Consider the following 22,259-nt stretch of genomic DNA (forward strand, 5'->3'; position numbering starts at 1 on the left):
TAGAGGTCATGCGAGTCTTCCTCTTTAATGATCATTTAATTCCTTCAGAAAGTTCACATGTACAAAATTGCAGAGAATTTACAAATTGCTCAAAAACACAGTTGTGCTAAAATGAGCTTAACAACTGAGAGGATTTCTTTTTTCATTATTCTAAAAAAATATCCCTCTGAATGATAAACTTGATTACCCAAGAAATGTCTGCAAACATTATCAAGACCGTGAAGATTGCTCCGATTATTGTTCTTATACTCTTCTTCACTCTGACCTTCATCTGTTCTTCATTCACAGCCAGTCATTTGACATAATTATCTATTATCTGCGGCGAGATCTGGAGAATCTCTACATATATTTTGGATTATATTTCAAGCTTTAAGCTCACAGTCATCTTCCACACTTCTCTGCAGCCGCTCATCCTGCTTTCACAGATTAACCAAAATCTCTCTTCATGGGGGAAAAAGAAGTAAAGTCCCAAGCAGTTTATTTTTTTTATCATCTCGCATCATCTGAATAATGTTTTTACTAAAATTAACAATCTTTTGATATATAATATAGGTTTATCAATATACATGTTTCTATAATGTTTGAAGATCACAGAGTCGAGTGTCTGAGTTTGCCCACGTTAAACACGACAGACTCACACAGCATCTCTCCAGCTCATTTCCACCAGTCCCACTGAAGGCAAATATTGATCTCAACTGAATTGCCTCTCATAAATTAAAACAAAATGACTGAAGAACACAGACAAACTGAAACAAATAAATGTGTGAGAATGAACAGCACTAATTATGAAGCTCTAAATCTGAATAGCACTCATTATAAAGGTTGTAAGAAAGTCATAAGAAAATTTTTCCTACATTTTCATTTTTTTTTAGTAAAAGGCAATAAATTAGAAATGATCTGCGCTCAGACACATCCTCAAACAGACTGACGGTGAGGCGAGGGAAGCGCTCGTGAACGTGACGTGTGTCGGTACAAACACAAGCGCCACTGCTGTAGTGTGAGACTCCGCTGCTGTACGGCCGTCACTTGCAGATCTGCTGTTGCAGGTGCAGCAGGAACTCGTAGTACGACAGAGCAGATTCACTGAGGTCCTCGATCATGTTCTGCATGAAATCAGCCTTCAGCGGACTCTCGTCTCTGAAAGACAACATTCATACAGCGTCAGTCATTCACAGTCTCCCCTTAGTTCACCATAACATCATGTCATCAGTTTCTGCTGATGGTAACACTTTACTTACAGCCATTATATATTTTTTTGATGCATTAATTATGCACCTTATAATGATCTGTATGATCTCATGAGTTATAATACTTATGTTACACCTTCAGAAAGTGTAACGCATTAAAGCACATGACAAACAACTATTTTCAGATGAACAAGGAATCTGCTATTATAATGCACTTTAACTTTGGTTTCAATTATTTAAGAAAAGACGAATGCATTACAAGGTACATTATGAATAACTTTATAATGCATTATACATAAAGGTTTTAAAACACCAATTTAGATATTAAAAGCAAAATCCAATCCTTTTAGTTAGCGAGGCGCCACCATAGAGTCACATTAGTGCATAATTAATGTCTGCCTTTCAGTTCCAATTGTTATGAATGTCATGGTCATAATTCTAATAATAAAACTTCAATCATGCATTTCAAACTACTGATCTGTTAGTCATTATATAATGTGAGACTTTTTTAAAAGTTAATGCATTTTACCAATACATTTTTCCTGGTAAATGTTCAAATGGTGATCAGTGTGCAAATTAATTGATGTCACGTAGATTTATTTATATACTAATTTTGCATTTGATTAACAGCCATAAAAGACTTTATTTCAGTTGAATAGTAATTGCATAAATGGACGACGAACTGTATGTTTTGGTAAAAAATGGCCTCAAAAAGTAAGAATGCCCCTGAACATCAACTGTCGGGGAAGGAATAGTTTATTCAGTGATTTTCAAAGCGACACATGGATGTTTGCCCTGCAGACGCGTGTGTCTGACCTGATGATGTGCAGGACGGGGTGGAACGGCCGGCGTTCTCTCAGCCAGTCGATCAAAGCTCGGATCCGGGATGATTCTGCCGTGTCCAACTCTGGGAGCTGATTCTGTGTGGAAACAACACCCGTCAGTCACGCCGGAGTCTCTCATCACAGACCAATCAAATGAGCTTCCTGATTTATAAGTCATTTCTACATTTTGCTGCTGATAGTCGCTTGATGATGTCCATTTATCTGCCTTTTCCCTCACTGAGCTGATGAACGTCACACTAATGCTGATCTACAGAGATCCTCTCATCTGGGAAGGGACTGGGATGATTCTGATACGACTGTCTTACTGAACTACAGATCAGACACATGTTTTTAACTGAGCTATATACACTCTTCTCTGTACTGTACACTTATTTTGTCTCTCTGTCTTTTTATTCTTAACATCAGGTAAGAGAGACCGCCAATGACAGCTCAGATACATTCACATGTATTTTAATGTTTAATCATGTACTTTTTCCCTTTTTTAAATAAATAAATAAATATAAATTCTTGTTGTGAGTCATTAGACTGATGCTGCACTCAAATACAACACCAGCTTATCACCAGAGCAGAGCTGCAGTCAGAGTCGGTTACCATGTTGAGAGGAACAGCAGCGTAACTGTCCACTCCCAGCACCTGCGTGAGGAAAACTGGGTTACAGTTTCGTCCAATCCAGAGATACATGACCTGAAAGAGAGAAGCAGAGCGGAGAGCGTGAGCAGAGCTGTACGACAGAAGCATTAATAACTGCATGAAGAGAGAATTCACTGTGATGAACAGCTGGAACGCTTGACTCTGACTGGTCAGTTATTGGTCTAATGTTTCCTGATGAGCGTCGTCAATAGCAACATGGTTTGGCCTAAAGCCAGCGCTTCATGTCTCACATCACAGACTACATACAAACACAACTGATGCCACCAACAATGACTGGACTGTAAAACTGTGTTCAAGTGTTCGTCTTGTTGCTAGAATGATCGTTTTTGTACACTGTAATGCAGGGGTGTCCAATCCTGCTCCTGGAGGGCCACTGTCCTGCAGAGTTTAGCTCCAATTACACACACCTGAACCAGCTAATCAAGGTTTTCTGGCATACGGGAAACTTCCAGACAGGTGTGTTGTGGTAAGCTAGAGCTAAACTCTGCAGGACAGTGGCCCTCCAGGACCGAGTTTGGACACCCCTGCTGTAATGGATTATAACAGTGGTGAGACGGATCACAAAACTCACGGTTCGGATCATATTACGGTTTGAGAGTCACAGATCGGATCATTTTTAGGATCAGCAAAAAAGAATAAATAAATAAAATACAAATAAAAATGGGGGGTTTTAAGACTAATGTAACTTTGCTTCCCATTTATTACTTTAGGAACACTTTAACTTTGAACTTTTTACTTTGATACCGCAGCACAAACTCCAGAATAATAAAGTTCAAACATAATTAAAGACAAATGAACAGACAGTAAAAATAATACACAAATTAAAACATAGAACAGTTAAATAATTAGACCTAACAGCAGCCTAGTATTCAGGTACAGAAATGTAATAATTGTAATTACACTGCATGCATAGTGTTCACTGTATAAATTAAATAATGTCACTAAACGCACAGAACCGATAAGATGAAACACAATCTCTTTCTCAAGTTATCTCAACTGTTTAGGTTCACTTAAGACTTTATAATGACTGTATACCAGAATACTTGTCGAGACGGGGATTTTGAGATCATTGTGTGTGTATGTGTCCGTTCAAGCTGAAGGAATCGTGAAACAGAGCTCGATTATGTGGCGTTGAGTGTGTGTGCGCAGAAAACAATGTGCCATTGCGAAATTTGCCTCTTCTTTCATTTGAATTGTTTAAAAATGCTTGAGTGTTTTAAATTGTTCAGACTTACAAACACATACAAATAATAAACTTTCACTATATAATGGTTTAATGCAGTTAATCTGTGAATCACATGCGCTCCGAACCGTGGGGACGTGGTTCATACGGATCACGGATCAACTACGATCCGTTACACCCCCTAGATTATAACATAATAAACAGGTAAGATTTTCTCCTCGAATCAATATTACATTATTTATGTGATGGAAAGCTGTGTAATAAGTGATACATTAGTCTTTCTCCACAGAAGCTGTTGATGAGTTAATGAAATATTTCAGCTTAAGTCTAATTATTTACTCGTATGGTAAACGAGCGCTCTGCGTCCGGGTCCTGATCACCCTGTCGGGTTTGAGATAACAACCAGCTGGATTATGAACATTCAGAACAAAAGAGAGATGAAGTCTGTGTAGCATGAATGTGTGCACCGGCTGCGGAGCGTCTGATGTTTCTGAACTCACTGTGCCGCAGTCCATGAGGAAGGCGGCGTCCCGGTTCAGTTTCTCCACAGACAGCTGCAGCGCTCTGGGCTGAGGGATGGTCCGGTCACTGACGTTCAGCGCCCCCTGTGAGCGAGAACACAAGTCAAATACATCACCATACAGGCCTTTTTATTCATGATGTGCATAAACCTCGCCCCTCTCCTGTAAAATTAGTACTTGAAAAGAAAAGAAAAGAAAAAAGACAAAAACGCCCATCCCTAATAATAGCCCAGTGTTTGTTCATGTCAGTCATATAGTCTCTTCCAATCTAAGCAGGCGGTTCATGACCAGAGCTGCAGTGAAAACCAGACCGGCTTTGAGAGACTACTTGGAAAGTCTGGCTGAACTGTTCTGGCAAACGGCACCTCTGAACTCCCATTGGTCCATGGTGATGATGTAATAGGTGAGTGTGGCTCTGAGGCTCCGCCTTCTTTGCACTAACCTCGTCACTCAGATTATCCACTCGGTACAGGCTGGGATGGACCATGAGCATGAGATACGCCAGCGGCTGGCACTTCAGCTGACACATGGCAAACACACGCTCGTCCAGCCGGGTGCCGGCGCTCGTCCGGAAGGCTTTCTGAAAGAGAAGAGGTGGTCAGTGTGTGACGGCGGTGCGACGGCAGAGCTGCGGTGCTCAGGCTGACGTACGTGTTTGAGCAGGGCCAGGATGTAGAGCGGGAACAGACGCAGGCAGGCGGGAGCCAGCAGACCGGGCTGCTGGACGCTCAGCACCGAGGAGCGGTACGACGCCAGCGTGTCGATGGCTGCGTTGATCAGGGCGTCCCGCGCGTCACCCAGACTGGCCGTCACAGAGCGATCCACAGCTGAAGGAGAGCAGAAACACATCAGATCACTCTAGACACATGACGTCACACATCAGATCAGGGGTGTTGTGGGATATGAGGGCCGTACCCATGCTGGCCAGGAGAGCGGTGATGGCCTGAACGTCGGCTCCAGCGAAGATGTCGCTCAGAGAGTTGACCACCGGCAGACACAGCGTGTGCACTCGAATCCTCCTCTCGCCTGCAAGAGCACAGAGGGACACCATGAGCGTCATGTGACGGCAGACCACATGATTTCAGCAGATCACATGACGGCAGCACCTTTGCTGGACGTGTAGAGCAGCGCGGCCTGGAAGGACACCACCTGCAGGTCCAGCAGGTTCTCCTCGATGGACATCTGCACGGCGAAGCCGGCGTCTGGGTTGACGTTGGCCAGAGACAGCAGATCCGTGGAGCGCACGAAGAAGTTCCCGTGGAACGTGTGCATGGACAGACCTGGAGAAGACAGAGACCAAGCATTAGTGACACCACAGAGCGGACTCTGGTACGGGACGCGCTGGACTCCACTGACCTTTGGTGCAGCGTATCCTCATTACGGCCTCGAAGCCGATCTTGCGCGTCAGGTACCTCTTCAGATCTTTCTGGAAGCGCTCCGTCTGAGACGGGTTGTGCTGCTTGTGGTACGAGGGGTAGAAATACACACTTCCTGCCGAGTATCTGGATATACAGCCTACAGGAAGAGAGAGAGAGAGAGAGAGAGAGAGAGAGAGAGAGAGAGAGAGAGAGAGAGAGAGAGAGAGAGAGAGAGAGAGAGAGAGAGAGAGAGAGAGAGATCAAACACGCTGCAAAATATCCTTATCTGTAATTATTGCGCTGTGAATCTGCATGAAACCTTCTGAGCACATTATCAGTACAGTGACTTCACAAGAACGTCTGACGCGTCACACGATTTTAACTTTAACTGCCTCTCCTCCAGTCCTTCTGTCTCTGATTGATAGTTTAGACTCTTATGAAGTAAAAGTCTTTCAGTATAACTGTAGAAACGTCCTTCAGCTCGTGTCTTTCTGCTGTCAAATCTGCTCTGATTTTATCAAGTAATCGTAAGAATAACTTTGATATTGTTAGTAATATTTCAGACTGAAGCAGGTTTACATCATTATCCAGACATTATTAGAGAAATCATGAGTATGATCATCAGGTTTATTTGTTCATCTCTCAATCATTGTATTGCATTGCATTATATGTTTTAATTAATTGGCAGATATTGATATTTATATGCATTTTATGTCAGTATCTGCTGTTATAAAGATATCACTGATTTACATCACAAGCGTCAGAATTTCATCTCACTCTTTGTCCATATAAATATTAACATCTGCACCAAACTGCATGTTTGCTCAGTTTGGGCCTCTGAATAAATCTGAGCTTTTTATTCCTCCATATTCTCAGCCTGATATATCAAATATGACACAAATCAACTGGAGATGCACTGAAACACATTCAGTAAATCCAGATATGAAACACATGTAATGCCACATGAAAAAATATCCAGTTTCATCCTTCAGAACAGAAGTTTCTGGAAGACACTAAAATCATCTAATCTACACTGATGCTGCATTACACTTCAGCTGGAGGTGGAAAGACTCGTTCATGTAGAGAAGAACTGCTGAGAAACACAGTGACAGTCTACTGGAATAAACCTGAGTCGATTCCTCAAGTTAGGAACGCTGGTTGTGTAGGGATGGATCGGGATGTTTAAGAACTGCCTTTCAGGACAAATACTGTTCGACTTCATTTCTGTGAGCAATGTTCCTGTTACTACGCATAATCTAATATTCACCATGGTATGACAGTGTTATCAGGTCCGTTATTAAAGGGCTGCACATAAGTGTCCGTATATCCCACACATGAGTCTAAACCAGCCGGAGACACATCACTTCCTCAACCAGTTACCTGTGCAGTCATGACTAACCTAGAGAGGACAGATCACAGTACTGAGCGCTCAGCAGGAACAGATCCACCGCCACATGATGACCAGAACAGTCCAGAGCCAGTTTCTTATAGAAGTCCGTGGCAGGACTGAGATTCTGGACGTCCTGCAATGGAAAACAACAATCAACGATAAAGCAGATTGACTTTCACAAGAGTACAGAGAGACTAGAGTATTAACTTTAATGTCAAGAACTCAAAACCCCTGTCAAATGTCCAGTTGCATTCACATCTAGCACATCTTTTATCAAAGTAATAAATTGTTGTAAAATTGAAGTGTCATTAAATCATAGCTAATTGTGTGCCAGTGAAATGAGTCCAGGGTAAGTGTTGAACCCAAGGGTCAAAGCAGTGAATTTACACACTGATCAATCAATCAATCAATCATGCTGACAGTGACGTGTCTGTGAACCTTGGCTGGCGCTCTCTGGTTGGGCTCTTCTCTGGGTTTGAGCGCTCCGATGCCGACGGTGGGCAGCTGGGTCTGGAACACAGACATGCGTCCGCCGGTGGGCGACAGCAGCTTGAACGCGGCCTGCAGCGCCGGACCCAGACCGGACTGAGTCTCCATCGTCCTGCTGAACATCTGCGGCAGACTCGCCAGCAGATCCTGGACCAGCTGCAACGAGACGACACACACGTCACATGCTTTACTCCATCACATCCCGTCTGATTTAAACCCAGAGCACACTCACTCACCTCTCTGCACTCGTTCAGGTTGACCAACAGGCTGTCCGGAGTGGGTAAGAACACATCTGAGGGAGGAGAAGACGAAAGCCGTCTCATTTCTGATACGTCACTGAACATCTACTGCGTTAGGTGCTGATGGGAAAGAGCAGCTTACCATCGATGTCTGACACGATGAGCATCTGCGGCTGCGAAAGTCCTTCTTGGAGGTTGTAGAAATGGATGGTGCTGTCAAACGTGATGAAGCCAATTTTCGTCCGAGTGTCTCCGGGAAGCCTTCACGGTAAAGAAACATGCGACACACGGATCAGTGAACAGCGTGAGCGAACAGAGGCTCATGGGTGACGCTCACTTACGAGTCCAGGTTGTCTAGAAGAGACTGACAGACGACATCCAGATATCCGGTCTCCACCGCGTTGTGAGACACGTCCAGGACGAACAGGTAGACAGCGGGCTGCGGCGGCCTCAGCTGAGGACAGAACACACCTTACGTTACACATGTACGGTTAGAGATGACGGTATGAGGAAATATATAGATGTGAATGGTGACGTGACATGATCAGCACAATCTTAGGTAAATCAGGCCCGTGTTCTGCCGTACCATGTATTCTGACGGGGCGATGAACTCAATAGTGGCGTTCTGGACCTCTGGTCGTTTGTGAGGCGCTCCGTACGACCTGCTGACCGGATTATACATGAACTCCTCTGGAACTGTGAGGAAACACACGTTTATTTCACACTGTGTTAACACCAGAACAACAGAGCATGTGACCAGAGCGAGTGTTTACAGCGGTGAACCGCCCTCACCATCATTGACTCGATGACACAGATTGCACTTCCATCTTCTGGCATCCACGAACGACACGAACGGGTTGATGTACGTCCGACAAGAGCGACAGCGTACGATATTACTGGAGGTCACAACGGGTAGCTGCTGAAGAGAGAGACGACCGACTGATTAATAACAGACTGATTGATTGATTAATAACTGACTGATTGATTAATCATGACTGTGAGTGGCTGTGATGGAGACTGATAAAGGAACAGCTCACCCAAAAATCAAAACTGTCGTTCAAACACACTCGGCACTGAAGGATGACTCTCTAACGGCTCCAGACCGCAGTGTAAAAACTCACAAAAGTGACAAAAACTTACAAGATGATTTCAATTTCTCACTGGCAACAGGAAAACGTCATGTGGATTCTGTGATCTCAGAGCGAGCAAGAGTTCACAGCGATGACTGATTCTCAAACAGCTGACTCTTATGAACCAGTCTAGTTGAATAAGATTCACTCACTCTGGAGTCAGTGATTCACTCAGTAAATGACTCCCTCACTGAACAGAAAGTCAAACCTTTCAGTGATGTTTGATTCGAGATGAACCCTGAACTGTTTCCATCTACACTTTAGATTTGTAGACTTACATTAGTCTATTATGAAGCACACAGGTAGCTAAAGATGCATCATGATCTTCATTTGAACAATCTTGATATTGATTCTTAAAAACAGACTCCCACGATTGATCTTAAATGTCTCCAAACCTGCAGATGTTATTGCTGAACCAACATACAAAACATAAACACATAAAAGATTTGTTTTAGCTGACACAGTGGTGCAACTGTTCGACATTTCCACCTCAACCGTCACCGTGTGACACAATCGGGCGATCATCTCTTCCTCTTTACCATTAGCTACAGCAGCAAATAAACATGAATGAACATCAGAAGATACAGAAAAACTTACTGAAATGAACCATTTCTCATATAATCCATCAACCACGGAACGTCAACATCAGATTATTTCACTTTTATCTTGTAAATCTAATTTTACATCATTTTTGCCCTCGCTCATGTTCACGATGGTCCTACTTCTAAAACTCTTCATGAACCTGGTTGGGAATCACTGTACTGAAGTAAGACACGAACATGAACCGGAGTGTTCTGAACAAGGATTTGGCAACTAAAAAAAAGCAATTCAGCAAAATGTTTCACTTTAGGAGCCAACGGCTGTCTGGAGTCCTGTTTTATGAGACAATACGTGTAACGAAAAGAGCTACGGTTTGGATATTTTTATGGTGTTTTCTGGAGCCTGAAAGATTCACTTCCTGTTCATCATTACTGACTGTACAGTTAGTGTTCTGAACTTCTCCTGTGTTTGGAATGAGGAGAAATAAACAATGACAATTTTCATTTCTGGGTGAACCACACCTTTAACTGTTCAGCGAGCGAGCGGACGAGATGTGATGCGTGACTTACGGAGAGGTCTTTGAACGGGTGCAGCAGGAGGCCGAGGGGAAGCTTGGCTTTGTTCAGCAGAGACTGTGTCTGAGGGATGCTGGTCAGAGTACAGCGGAAGACCCTGCGGACGAGACACATGCAGTGAGAGACGGCACAACACATCTACAGGAGAGAGGAGAGGAGTGAAGGACACTGACTCTGGGCTGCAGTTGAGCTTCTGCAGGTCCTGCGGCAGACACGGGGCGGGCGGCGTCACAGCTCCCGCGGGGAGGAGGCTGCGCTCCTGCAGCAGGTTGACCACACGCAGGGCCTCGGGCGGCTGCGACTGCAGGCTCATCGCTGCCAGAGACGGACTCAGCTGAGCGGCGCTGACAGACGGCTGGACAGAGGAAACACCCTTAATTCTGTGTGATGACAGCTACAGTAGAGTTCACACTTCAGAGCGGCAGTAATGTGAGACCGGTACCTGCGGGTAGTGCTGCTGCTGCTGCGGCGCCGGCGCTGGTGGACTGTGGTAGGCCGGCTGGAGAGAGGGGTAAGAGGAGCCCGTCGGCCGGTTCATCTGAGCAGGCTGAGCCAGATACAGTCCTGCTGTACACAAACACACTCAGATATCAGTCGGGTAACGTCACCCTCATGAGGACATGACACCTGATGTTTACAACAACATCACAGGACAAATATGGCTGAGTCCACTCAGATGATGAAACCCTTAATAACTGATCAAGAAGAACTGTAATTATCCATAAATCAAATTGTGCAACGAAGAACCTTTTGTCAGTGACAGATACCATCTACAATGGTCACGGCTCACAGAGGAAGCTGGCGCTCTCTTACCTTCGCTGTGTGGGGCGAGAGGTGGCGGTGGGACAGCCGTGGGCGGCGGGACAGGGGGAGGCGGTGTTCCTCTCATGGCTGCTGGGGGTCCGAACGCAGGCGGAGGGCCGTACGGCTGATGGGGCGCCATTACATTCAGCGCAGGAGGAGCTGTGACAGATTAAACAGGTCAACAGATCAATCACAAGCTTGACAATAATAAAACACTGCTTCAGTGTGGACACTGTACAGCCACAGTTTATTATTCAACCGAACCACCCTGTCATCTGAAACGGTCCTGCAGTGAATGGATAAAAGCACAAATATAGCTCAATTAATGTGAGATGCTCACAGATCCATGTCAATAATGACAGCAGAGTCAGAATAATGTTTTTCCCCACAGGATTTTGTGAGTGACAGGGTTTTTTCTGCATTGAAAATTTTTTGGCAGCCGCCAAAACGAATTTTTGTCCCGCCATAGCCTTATGTGATTAGTTATTGTGATTTATGAGTGCTGCACATGTTAACTGAGCAGAAGCTCCTCCATCACGCGAACTCTCGGTCTCTGCGCTCTCCTCCCTCACACATATTAATCTAAATCAGCTGTCACAACGCTAAAAGTTCAGAAGACCCAATCCATGTTTCACGTGGCGCATTCAGAAATGTTTTTATTCCTGAATTACCGCTTTAGTGTGAATAGTGCTCAGAAAAACACCTCATCTTCTCTGACAGGTGCTACACACATGCAGATGACATTAGCAAGACTCATTTAGCAAGAGTGGTTAGTAAGATTTAGCCTTAATAATCCACAGTATTTTGATGTTATTTATATGACAATGTGTAGTAAATTACCTGTAAAATCAGTTATTTCAGACTGGAGTGAGGTGAAACCAGAAAAACAAGTTGTTGTTATCTAGGTGCATTCAAATATAGGATAGAAAATTAGACTATTAGTTAAAATAAACTTTTTAATGGTACTTTTTAAATATTGGTTATTAATTATTATTAATATACATACAGTATAATTATCAGGTTTAGCAAAGAAGCATCTTCTCTAACAAAGCTATGAAATCACAGATTTTTTCTGCAGAGAGGGCAAGAAAGGGTTACAGTGAGAGTGGCAGGTAGTTTATTGTCAGTATTGGGATTGTGGGTAGGGTACTTTTTACTGTTTATGTGGATGACCATGTCTGTCACCACCACGAACACCATTTTTGACCCAGGAAAAACCCTAGAGTCTATGGGGTCTGGACCTTGGTCCCTCTAGGAGTGTCAGGGGTCAGGGGTCATGCCCCCCAGAAGAAAGTTTTGTCCATTTTAAGGTTAATCATGTAAGCACTGGTGAAGTTGGAGTAACCCTGTAAGGAGCGTGTGCTTCAGACGGCCATCTGCAGATGAAGGTCACTGCTGAAGTACATTAATATCCGGGCAGATAAACCTGCTATCTGACTCTGAGCAGAGGTCAAGGTTCACTTCCAGCACAAAACACTGGATCGGTGTCAAACCGCCCACTTTATGGACCCATGTCACACCTGACATGCTGAATTTGACATGAGACAGTCTGACCCAGGTGAAAAAAGGACACTTCCATAATGTACTTAAAGTGCTCTATTTTCACACACTAATTTTGTACTAAATATACTAAAAATTATTCTTTGTTACTTCTTAAGATAATCTTAAACATCTAAGTGTACGCAACTGTGCTATTTTGAGACACCATGAATATGAACTAAAATGTGCTTATAACATACTATCTCTGTATTAAAACATGATTAGTTACCACTCTTAGTACACTCGAACCTGTTTATGAAAAGAGCGTATGAAAGATGGGTTCAAGTGTACTAAGAGTGGAAACTAAATACAGTTTTTAATACAGAGATAGTATGTTTTCTCACATCATTATTAGTGTTTATGTGACGTCAGTGTGTGTGTGTGTGTGTGTGTGTGACATCAGTACCGTGCTGCAGGGCTGCCGGAGGCTGCATAGTGTTCTGGAAGACGGGAGGTGTGCTGGTCCCGCTGGCGTACGGCGCCGGGCTCACGTGGTTTCCCGCAGGGGCCGGTGTGACGCCACTCCAGCTGCTGGGCTGCTGAGGATGCTGGGAGTAGCTGCTGGGGGGCGGCGGGGTGGCCGAGGCCTGTGGCGGGCCCATCCTGTGGCTGGGTGACGCGGGCAGAGCGCCGGGCGTGCCGACGGGTGAAGGCTGGTGCCGGTTGCCGCTGTAGCAGCTGGGTCCGGCCGGCGGAGGGCCTTTGGTCGGCAGGCTGTTCATGTAGCCCGGCAGCGGCGGAGCCATGAAGCTCTGATTAGAGGGGTAAACGCCCACGGGATTCTGCGACGGACCTGCGGCACAAAACAACCATTAAAGAGTCTGTTACAATCCAAACTCAGAGAATGATCCTGTTAAAACAGCAACGAACGACAGAGAATGAACGAGTTTAACAGTCACTGTAATCAGATCTCCACGTCCACTCCATCTAATCCAACACCGCCGAACCACATGAACAATCTCATACTGTAGAATCTGCTGTGAAGATTAATTCATTCATTAATTCAGGACTGAAGTAAGACTCCTCTGAGGAATTAGATGCCACTTGATAGCATTAGATGCAAACCCAAATTACATCATATTAAAAATTCAAACACTGATGAAAAATGATTGTTTTGTGTACGAAGGAACCTCACACAACTGATCCCGCTTATATCTCGGTTAGAGGAACTTTTGTTCATGGAGACTCGACCCCCTTTTGGATGAACAGCTCTAAAAAGGGCCGTGAACTCCAAATGTGGGTGGCACCGTACTGTTCACGCCCGTTTTTAGAGCCGTTCCTCCAAAAGGGGGTCGAGTCTCCCTTTATTGCAGAAACACTCCATTCTTTGATTTTAATCGATTATCATCTTGATAAAGTGATACTGAGTCTTAAAGGGTTAGTTCACCCAATAATGAAATTTCTGTCATTAATTCCTCACCCTCATGTCGTTCCACACCCGTAAGACCTTCGTTCATCTTCAGAACACAAATTAAGATATTTTTGATGAAATCCGAGAGGTTTATGACTCGTCCATAGACAGCAATATAATCAACACTTTCAAGGTCCAGAAAGGAACTAAAGACATCGTTAAAACAGTCATGTGACTGCAGTGGTTCAACCTTAATGTTATGAAGAGACGAGAATACTTTTTGTGCGCAAAAACAAAACAAAAATAATGACTTTATTCAGCAATATCTTCTCTTCTGTGTCATTCTCATACGTTGTTTACGTCCAGAGCTTCCAGGTTCTACATCAGAACGCCGACTCATTATTGGCCGGCTCCTGCGTCAGCATCACACGCATGCGTCGTGCTGATCACGTGACCAGCTTTGGCCAATACTGAGCCGGCATTCGGGATGTAAACACGGAAGCCTTCATTGTGATTACTGCGATAAGGATAATAACAGGGAAGAGAAGAGATTGTTGAATAAAGTGGTTATTTTTGTTTTGTTTTTGCGCACAAAAAGTATTCTCGTCTCTTCATAACATTAAGGTTGAACCACTGCAGTCACATGACTGTTTTAACGATGTCTTTAGTACCTTTCTGGACCTTGAAAGTGTTGATTATATTGCTGTCTATGAACGAGTCATAAACCTCTCGGATTTCATCAAAAATATCTTTATTTGTGTTCTGAAGATGAATGAAGGTCTTACAGGTGTGGAACAACATGAGAGTGAGTAATTAATGACAGACATTAAATTATTGGCTCAACTAACTCTTTAAATCCCTGTTTTCAGTTGATTTGTGAACAAAACTTCGCTAAACATTATTTGTAGCTCCTGACATCCAATAATCACAATCTTCGTGCTTTGATACTTTTGATATGAAACAAAATCTCAGATTTTAAATTATTTCAGTTTCATCAGTAAATTCAGTCAATAAATGTGTTTTTGTGGGTCTAATGTGTGCTGACGGATCATCTCTTCTTTACTACTAGTTACAGCAGCAAATAAACATGAACGAACATCAGAAGATTCAGAACAACTTACTGAAATCAATCATGTGTCATGTGATCGATCAATCAGTGTTTCAACCGCGAAAACTTCAACAAAACAGCTGCAGAACAATATTATGACAGCCACCGTTTAAATGTTTATATTTCAACAACAAATTGGAGTAGGAAGATATTACTGTAATAAAAACTGCTGTATGTGTAATTTAAATGTCTTTACACAGATCAGTCGTTAGTTTTAACCTGTAATATTATAGTAATATTGACTGACAGGTATAGATTACAGCGTCAGTTCAGAGATTCTTGAGAGAAAATGACACGTACTGTACCTGACATACAGCCAAACGAGATCAGAGCTGAATCGACTCTCAAGCTCGTGAATCGAATCTTGAAATCTGTGTCAGTGTTCAGCCCTGAGAGGAACATCTCTCCTGACACATGACGGCAGATACATGATCGAAACTAGCGCTGAAACCGCTTTCATAAGCGATCTGACTTCGACGCGATTCTCCGGTAACGTTAGTTCTGCTGACTGACCGCTCAGAGTTGCGTCATAAGTTGGTTTGACGCCAGTCCAGTAAAGTCGGTTTAACCCGTGTGTTCGGATCTTCTCTGACAGGTCGTGTTGGAGTTATGAACTTTACTCGGATGATCACAGGTTTTGGCCTTCATCGAGCGACGCGACGCACTGGAACGCTCCTGGCTCGTCGCGTCGCGTCACTGAAGTGATCAAACTCTGAAGAACTCGGCCTACGAGCGTCGCGAAACACTCGACACGGACAACGCGCTTTAAGCGTGGCGTTCACTATATCGACGCGTTCAGACACGACAGCAGCGCGTTCTTTACTCACCGTTCGTGTACGAGCCTCCAGCGCCGTTCTGTGACGCGAAGCCGCCGCTGGACATCCTGAAAGACGCGCAGATTCACTCGAGTCAGTAACCGAGCGGCTCGCGGCGCGTGTGTCTCTCTGACAGCGCGAATGTGTGATCACAGGCCCGCGGCTCCGGCCATTCTCTCGACGCGCTGGCTAATGTTACGCTCCCGATGATAAACCAGCGCCTTCCTCTCAGCGGAAGTCAAACGGGAGCTCTGAGGACGCGCATGCGCAGTTGGTACACGTGGCATTTCCTGTGGAAACTCGCTTTCGCCCGTACTGGAAACGCGTCCCGTCAGTCAAGGCAGAGGGTTTGTTTGATTGGGATATTTAGTTTCATCTTTTGGAAGGTTTGAAAAATGACACCCAAAAGTTGCTAATACTATAGTTACTTTTAAACAAACGCTATTTTTTAAATGTACTTCAACTTTTTTTTGCGATTTCAGTATTATACTGATACATTATGACATACGCAATGTCAAATGACTGAACCAAAAACATTTATTTAAGCAATTTACAATTGATATCAACACACCTCAAAATTATATAAAGAAAAAGTAATACAAACGCTACTTTAATATTTACTGTATTAATCGCTATTGTTTTGAAGTTCCGCATTGTTATATGCACCTTCGATTGAATTATTTCAAAAAATAATAAACTAAAAAGAAAAGTATTGTGTTTGTTAAGACCAGTTCATGTGTGTGTTTATGTAGGTTGTTTCCGCTCCGGACGGTTTCGGTTGTGACACACAGCGGAAGTGGCGCCATTGCTGTGTGTCGTGGCTGTGATCAGTGAGCGGAGTCTCTTCACTCGACTCTACTCCAATATTCACCCATTCAGCTGCGTTGGAAAGACCCGCACTCATCTGTACATACACTCGAGGTGAGTTTTCATCTCCTCACGTGTTTCGCGGTGTGTTTTTCTCCGCGGTTTGAGCTGTTTTCTCCTCTGCCGGGCGCTCGCGCTAAAGCTAATGGGAGACTTTAGCCTGACAGAGTTGTGTAACGGCGAAGTTCGTTTAATTAACACAAATCATGTAGTGCCATAACAACAACATCGTTTTTGTGTCTTAATGAAACCGTTCAGTCACTCGTGGAGGGTCAGAGGTGACAGCTGCGCTGTTTGGATGGTGAAAGGCTTTAGCTCTGTTAGCATCAGCAGTGACACGTACATGAAACTGATCATGATTATAATATCATCACATTCACACCCGCAGATCGCGACACTGCTGTAGACCAGAGCTGGAGAACAGCGGCCAGGGTAAAGAAAAGAAGATTAAAACACATTTGTCAAGTTTCTCAGAAAAGTGTTCTTTATATAAACTCTTTAAAACCAGTTTCAATAAGCGTTTTAATTACCGGCTCTCGTTTTAACCATCAAATCAACACTAATGGTATTCATAATAAATAAGAAAATGGTCATTTACTTCATGTCGCTCCAGAACCAGATGTCTTTAGTTCATCTTCGGAACACAAATGAAGATATTTCTGATGAAATCTGAGATATTTCTGTTCCTCCATTGAAACACTCTTTGAATTTTGATGTGCTCTTCTTTACTCATCAGTGTTCAAGAGTGATGTTTGTTTTTAATGACCCTACAAGTTCAGTTAAACCATCAATATATGGGGAAAATATTCTATATGCTTTAAATATTTTAAATATGAGGGAAGAGCAAAACACTGAACTTGGTTAAGGTGTTTATCTGACAAAATTATTTGGCAAAAAAAAAGCCAAACTACAGCTACAGGTTTGATTTTACTACGCAAAGAACAACAAAAAGCTGACAGGAAAAGGCAAACATCGACTACAACACGATCAGTTATTCATATTTGGTGTTCATAATTTCTGGCCAAAAATTAAGTTTCTCGATTTGCTGTATTTCATTGCGATATTATCATGAATAAAACATTCGACCTCAAGCACATTTACTCAAAGTTTTTACTAATATTTGAATAAAGGGTGAAGACGTCAATATTCCTGTAGGCCTATTTGAACACTACTGTACGAGTTTATCAGAGTTTATGTCAATAAAAGTCTGAATTAAATCCATTCATCATATAAATGTATACCGCTCCTCATATGGATCACGGTTACAGTGTCTTTATGAGCTTTTTAAGTTTTGGTTTATGGACTTTCAGTGCAGCCACAGAAATTCCTCAAGTTTTATTAAAAGGTCTTCATTAGTGTTTGGGCAGATAAATGATGAACAATGTTTAGGTGAACGAACCCTTCGAGGCTCTGCTGCGTCTCTGTGACATCATCGTCACATGATCGGTTTCTCTTCTTGTTTCTGTATGATTGCTTGACCAGCATGTTATGCCACATGACTCTGGTTTGGTGGACAAATATTAGTAAGCAGTGAAGCAATATTAATAAAGAATCAATAATTATTGATAATTCCAAATTACTGAAGGTAGAGCTGCGCGATTAATCGTTAAAACGTTAAAATCGTTCCTAAATGAAGCGATTCGTCTCTATTAAACCTCAGACAGGTCCGATCACAGCGAACATTCAGATCTGATCCAGAGAGAACCGTGGTCATGTTTAGATATGAATCAGCTTCAGTCTTTTCAAACACACAGTTTTGTTATTTCTGTGTAATTCATATGATCACAGATCTGGAATAAAAGTTTATAGTTCGGATATAAACACTGACGTCTACAGGAGCGATTGTACCATGACATCATTACACCAGTAGGTGGCGACAAGTGACTGTTAAAACGTGTTTGTCATTGAATCATTCATTCAAAAGATTAAAAATAATTCATTCAAATCAATTAAACATTTTTAAATAGACTGCAGCAATTAACATTTTGTCAGAATCTAGTAAATTACACGTTATTTTCTTTAGTTGTTGTTCAGAATCGTTTGAGAATCATGATCTCTGTTTGAAACAAAATAATCATGATTCTGATCCAGAATCGAGCCGCTCTAACTTTAGGATATTTTTTTGAGAATATGTTCATATGATATGAGGACACTTCTGAATTTGTGCTTAAAAAGAGTTTTAATTCGAAATAAAAACATCGTAGAAGATGTTTGTTCAAGCTGTTTTATGTTTGAATTATGTTTTATTTTGCTTTTGAAAATAATAGATAGGACACATGAGCATCACTAACTCTATTACATTTTTACACTCAAATCAACATTAAAAATAATGTAATCACATTTATTGGTGCTCTTAGATGAAGCTGAAGTCACATGTCGAGTCTGTCGGTTCATTTGAACATCTCCTGGTGTTTCTGAGGGGTTTCATATATAAAGCCCAACATTTCTCTCTTGATTGTGTGATCTTGACTGAGATCAGATTCACTGGTAGAGCTCTTTACATAGTGACTGAGAATTATTATTATCAATCAGCTGTATTTACATGTGAATGTTTGCACAGCCTCGTTCAGACAAATCAGTTGGATTGAGTTGTCAGATTTATCAGTTGTGTTTGTATTTGTTGTGAATGTGTGTGATCAGCACTCTCGTGTAGTGTGTGTGTGTGAGGTGATGTGTAGTGTGTGTGTGTGAGGTGATGTGTAGTGTGTGTGTGTGTGAGGTGACGTATAGAGTGAGTGTGTGTGATCAGCGCTCTCGTGTAGTGTGTGTGTGTGTGAGGTGATGTGTAGTGTGTGTGTGTGTGTGTGTGTGTGAGGTGATGTGTAGAGTGTGTTTGTGTGTGTGAGGTGACGTGTAGAGTGTGTGTGTGTGAGGTGACGTATAGAGAGTGTGTGTGATCAGCGCTCTCGTGTAGTGTGTGTGTGTGTGTGAGAGAGAGTGTGTGAGGTGATGTGTAGTGTGTGTGAGAGAGAGGTGACGTGTAGAGTGTGTGTGTGTGAGGTGACGTGTAGAGTGTGTGTGTGAGGTAATGTGTAGAGTGTGTGTGTGTGTGTGTGTGTGTGTGTGTGAGGTGACGTATAGAGTGTGTGTGTGAGGTAATGTGTAGAGTGTGTGTGTGAGGTAATGTGTAGAGTGTGTGTGTGTGTGTGTGTGTGTGAGAGGTGACATGTATCTCAGGCGTGTCCTTCACCTTTGCCGCTGCTGTTCTTTACTCTGTCAGCTTACACAACACCTGTCGCGCTGTAGAAGTTGATTCTTCAGTGGCTTGACTCGGATTATTTACATTATTCTTACTCTAAAAAAATAAACACTTATTTTCTTGTGCTGGTATTGAGTTTTCTAACCCTGATGACACTGAAGGTTTATCACACAGCAGGCTGAAAGATGAATCCTGACGAGGAGCAGTTCTTTTAAAAACACTGTAAACTGTCTGTGAAAAGAGCGGGAAACATTAAAGCATTTATATATGGACTATACGCATCAAATGAATGAAGATAAGTTTAAACTCAAATCATTGTGTTGTAAGAAATCACAATCATTAAAAAGAGTTAAATAGATGGCCATCTGATCCTGATCTGTGCAGAAGATCTCATCTTTATCTTCATCTTCATCTGCTGTGAATACAGACCCTAATGCTCTTCCAAACATGGATCATCACACACACAAGTGCACACGTTTGTTGTAAAGATGCGGTTCACACACACGACTTGAACGGTTGAAAACTTCTTCAAATTAGTTTGTGTTTCCTGTCTCTCCTGCGTTCACCTGAATGAATCCAGGTCAGCGGAGACAAAAGTCTGTTTGGAGAAGTTCACTGGAATAAAAATGACAGTAATGAACATGTACATTATTTAAAAAGATATTGCATTCATTTTTATATTTCAGAATATAACGGCGAATGTGGTGAGCTCATGATCACACACTGACGCAGTGATTATATGTTTAAGAGCAGCTTTTCTTCCTTTGTTTGATGTGATGTTTCTGTGCTCATGTTCTCAACACTGATGCCACTTATCTGACCAGTCTGTGCCGCTCTGTTAGATGAAGATGTCTAGTAGAGAATAATCAAAATTGTCCTGCAAAATCTCATCATGTCTTCCATTTCTTTTCAGAAATTCCACGGCCCGGATATGTCCTTCATATTTGACTGGATCTACAGCGGTTTCAGTAGCGTTCTGCAGTTCCTAGGTGAGTTCATCAGCCTCGTTACTGTAAACGAGTTCATCTTCCCATCAACTTTGAGTGAAACCGGAGATGTTTGGATCATGAGAGGTGGATGTTGGAATAAAGCTGTTGGCTGTTATTGTCTGATAATCTGCACAGTTACATCAGCAGAAACGACAGATGTTTCAGCAGGGTATCATCATGTTCTCATGTTTTAGTAACTCTCATCTGCATGCGAGTCCTCCTCCAGAACACCAGGAACATGAAGAAGAGGACACGGCTCAGTTTGATGTGATGATGAGGAATTAAACACACGAGGTCTTGAAGTAGGGCTGGACGATGTGACCTAAAATCAAAATCTCCATTAATTGAACATTTTTCCTTAATTACGATTAATAATTTTTTTTTTTTTTGTCGTCCTCATAGTTCACTGACAGGGTGTGTACTGTAAATATGCTTGACTTATTAAAGATGGATATATTTTCCTAATGAAAGAGTGCTCTGACACAGCTCACTTTCAGCACTTATTTTATCTGTGGTTCGTAACACTTCTTACAGATTTCTGCTGGTTGTAAATCATAACAGATAAATTAGCACAGTACGTTTATTTGAATGCGTTAATGAGAGCGATTGAGTGTGTGAATTAATCACCGTCTCTCTATTAATTGTGAAGCGATAGGATGTAACAAAAACTATAGAATAACACGAGACACGTCACTCGTATTGTTTTGAATGGGAGAAAGTTCAACGCGCAATATGGCGGAATAAGTCCCGCCTTCTAAATAAGAGTTCTAAAGTCATCGCGTCACTGCAGCGGCCGTTAGAAGCTCCGGTTCCTATAGAAACAGTCAGACACGCCCCTCATGAGGCACAAGAGATGCACATTTAGGACTGCGCATGCGCATTAGCTTGATCCAGCCTGAAAAATACCACTTCTTGTCATGATTCAAGCATTTAGAAACAAAATTCATGAGACAGTTGTCAGATTTCATTGGTGATTTCAAATACTAAATTTAATCGAAAGCTTCGCAAACAGTTTTGGAGAATTTGATGTTTCCCCATTCAACGAGATAGGAGCTGCACTTGAATGCCCGAGAGGCGTTTCTAAGATGGCCGCCGAGTGAAATGACTTGCGTGAGATCTTCACGTGATGTGCAGCTACTGTCTCTACGAGTGTTTGTGTCCCACAATGCATTAGTGCAGTAGCTCAATATAATGATACACATCCGATGATCTAAAATCGCTTGAATGTTCAAACTGGCAATCCTTAAAACACATACAACTGACAACGTTTAGTGAAGACACAAGTGAAAGTGATCTGTGTGTGTCAGATGTTCACGAGTCTGTTATCTGGAGTCTTTAAAAAAAAAATCATACTCAAATCCTATTTTTTTTTTTTATCCTAGTTGTATTATATAGACAAAATAATATGATCTTTCTATCATCTGTTTTGTTTGAAATTAAGGTCCTGGTGTAAGGGATAATGTACATCCAGATTGTTAC

The 22,259-nt window shown here is 42.5% G+C and overlaps 2 protein-coding genes across 5 annotated transcripts in view; one reads left to right on the plus strand and one right to left on the minus strand.

Moving 5' to 3' along the window:
- On the minus strand, positions 1-15,963 carry sec24a (SEC24 homolog A, COPII coat complex component). 3 transcript variants are annotated; one of them, XM_051878159.1, is made up of 22 exons: positions 15,738-15,963; positions 12,858-13,244; positions 10,922-11,071; positions 10,551-10,672; positions 10,282-10,463; positions 10,103-10,205; positions 8,656-8,782; positions 8,450-8,559; positions 8,205-8,317; positions 8,006-8,124; positions 7,861-7,916; positions 7,574-7,780; positions 7,145-7,268; positions 5,744-5,902; positions 5,494-5,667; positions 5,303-5,413; positions 5,039-5,214; positions 4,830-4,967; positions 4,367-4,471; positions 2,624-2,716; positions 2,004-2,107; positions 1-1,137 (listed from the first exon to the last, which is right to left on the minus strand). In XM_051878159.1, the coding sequence occupies exons 1-22, from the start codon at positions 15,790-15,792 to the stop codon at positions 1,023-1,025; spliced, it is 3,030 nt and encodes a 1,009-aa protein (XP_051734119.1). In that variant the 5' UTR covers positions 15,793-15,963; the 3' UTR covers positions 1-1,022. The 3 variants fall into 3 exon arrangements, with proteins under 3 accessions (XP_051734119.1, XP_051734121.1, XP_051734118.1); XM_051878161.1 differs by having other exon boundaries at positions 8,656-8,779; positions 10,551-10,675; XM_051878158.1 differs by having other exon boundaries at positions 10,551-10,675.
- sar1b (secretion associated, Ras related GTPase 1B) overlaps positions 15,838-22,259 on the plus strand; it is a 12,326-nt gene continuing 5,904 nt past the window's right edge. The window contains exons 1-3 of one of the 2 annotated variants that reach the window (XM_051878172.1): positions 15,838-16,072; positions 16,478-16,646; positions 20,705-20,780. In XM_051878172.1, the coding sequence (XP_051734132.1) occupies positions 20,723-20,780 (58 nt within the window). In that variant the 5' untranslated portion in view covers positions 15,838-16,072; positions 16,478-16,646; positions 20,705-20,722. Of the gene's footprint in view, positions 16,112-16,477; positions 16,647-20,704; positions 20,781-22,259 lie in introns of both variants that reach the window. The other variant, XM_051878174.1, reaches the window with a different exon arrangement.

This window comes from Ctenopharyngodon idella, chromosome 21 (genome assembly GCF_019924925.1).
Source record: "Ctenopharyngodon idella isolate HZGC_01 chromosome 21, HZGC01, whole genome shotgun sequence".
In the NCBI taxonomy this organism is placed as follows: Eukaryota; Metazoa; Chordata; class Actinopteri; order Cypriniformes; family Xenocyprididae; genus Ctenopharyngodon; species Ctenopharyngodon idella.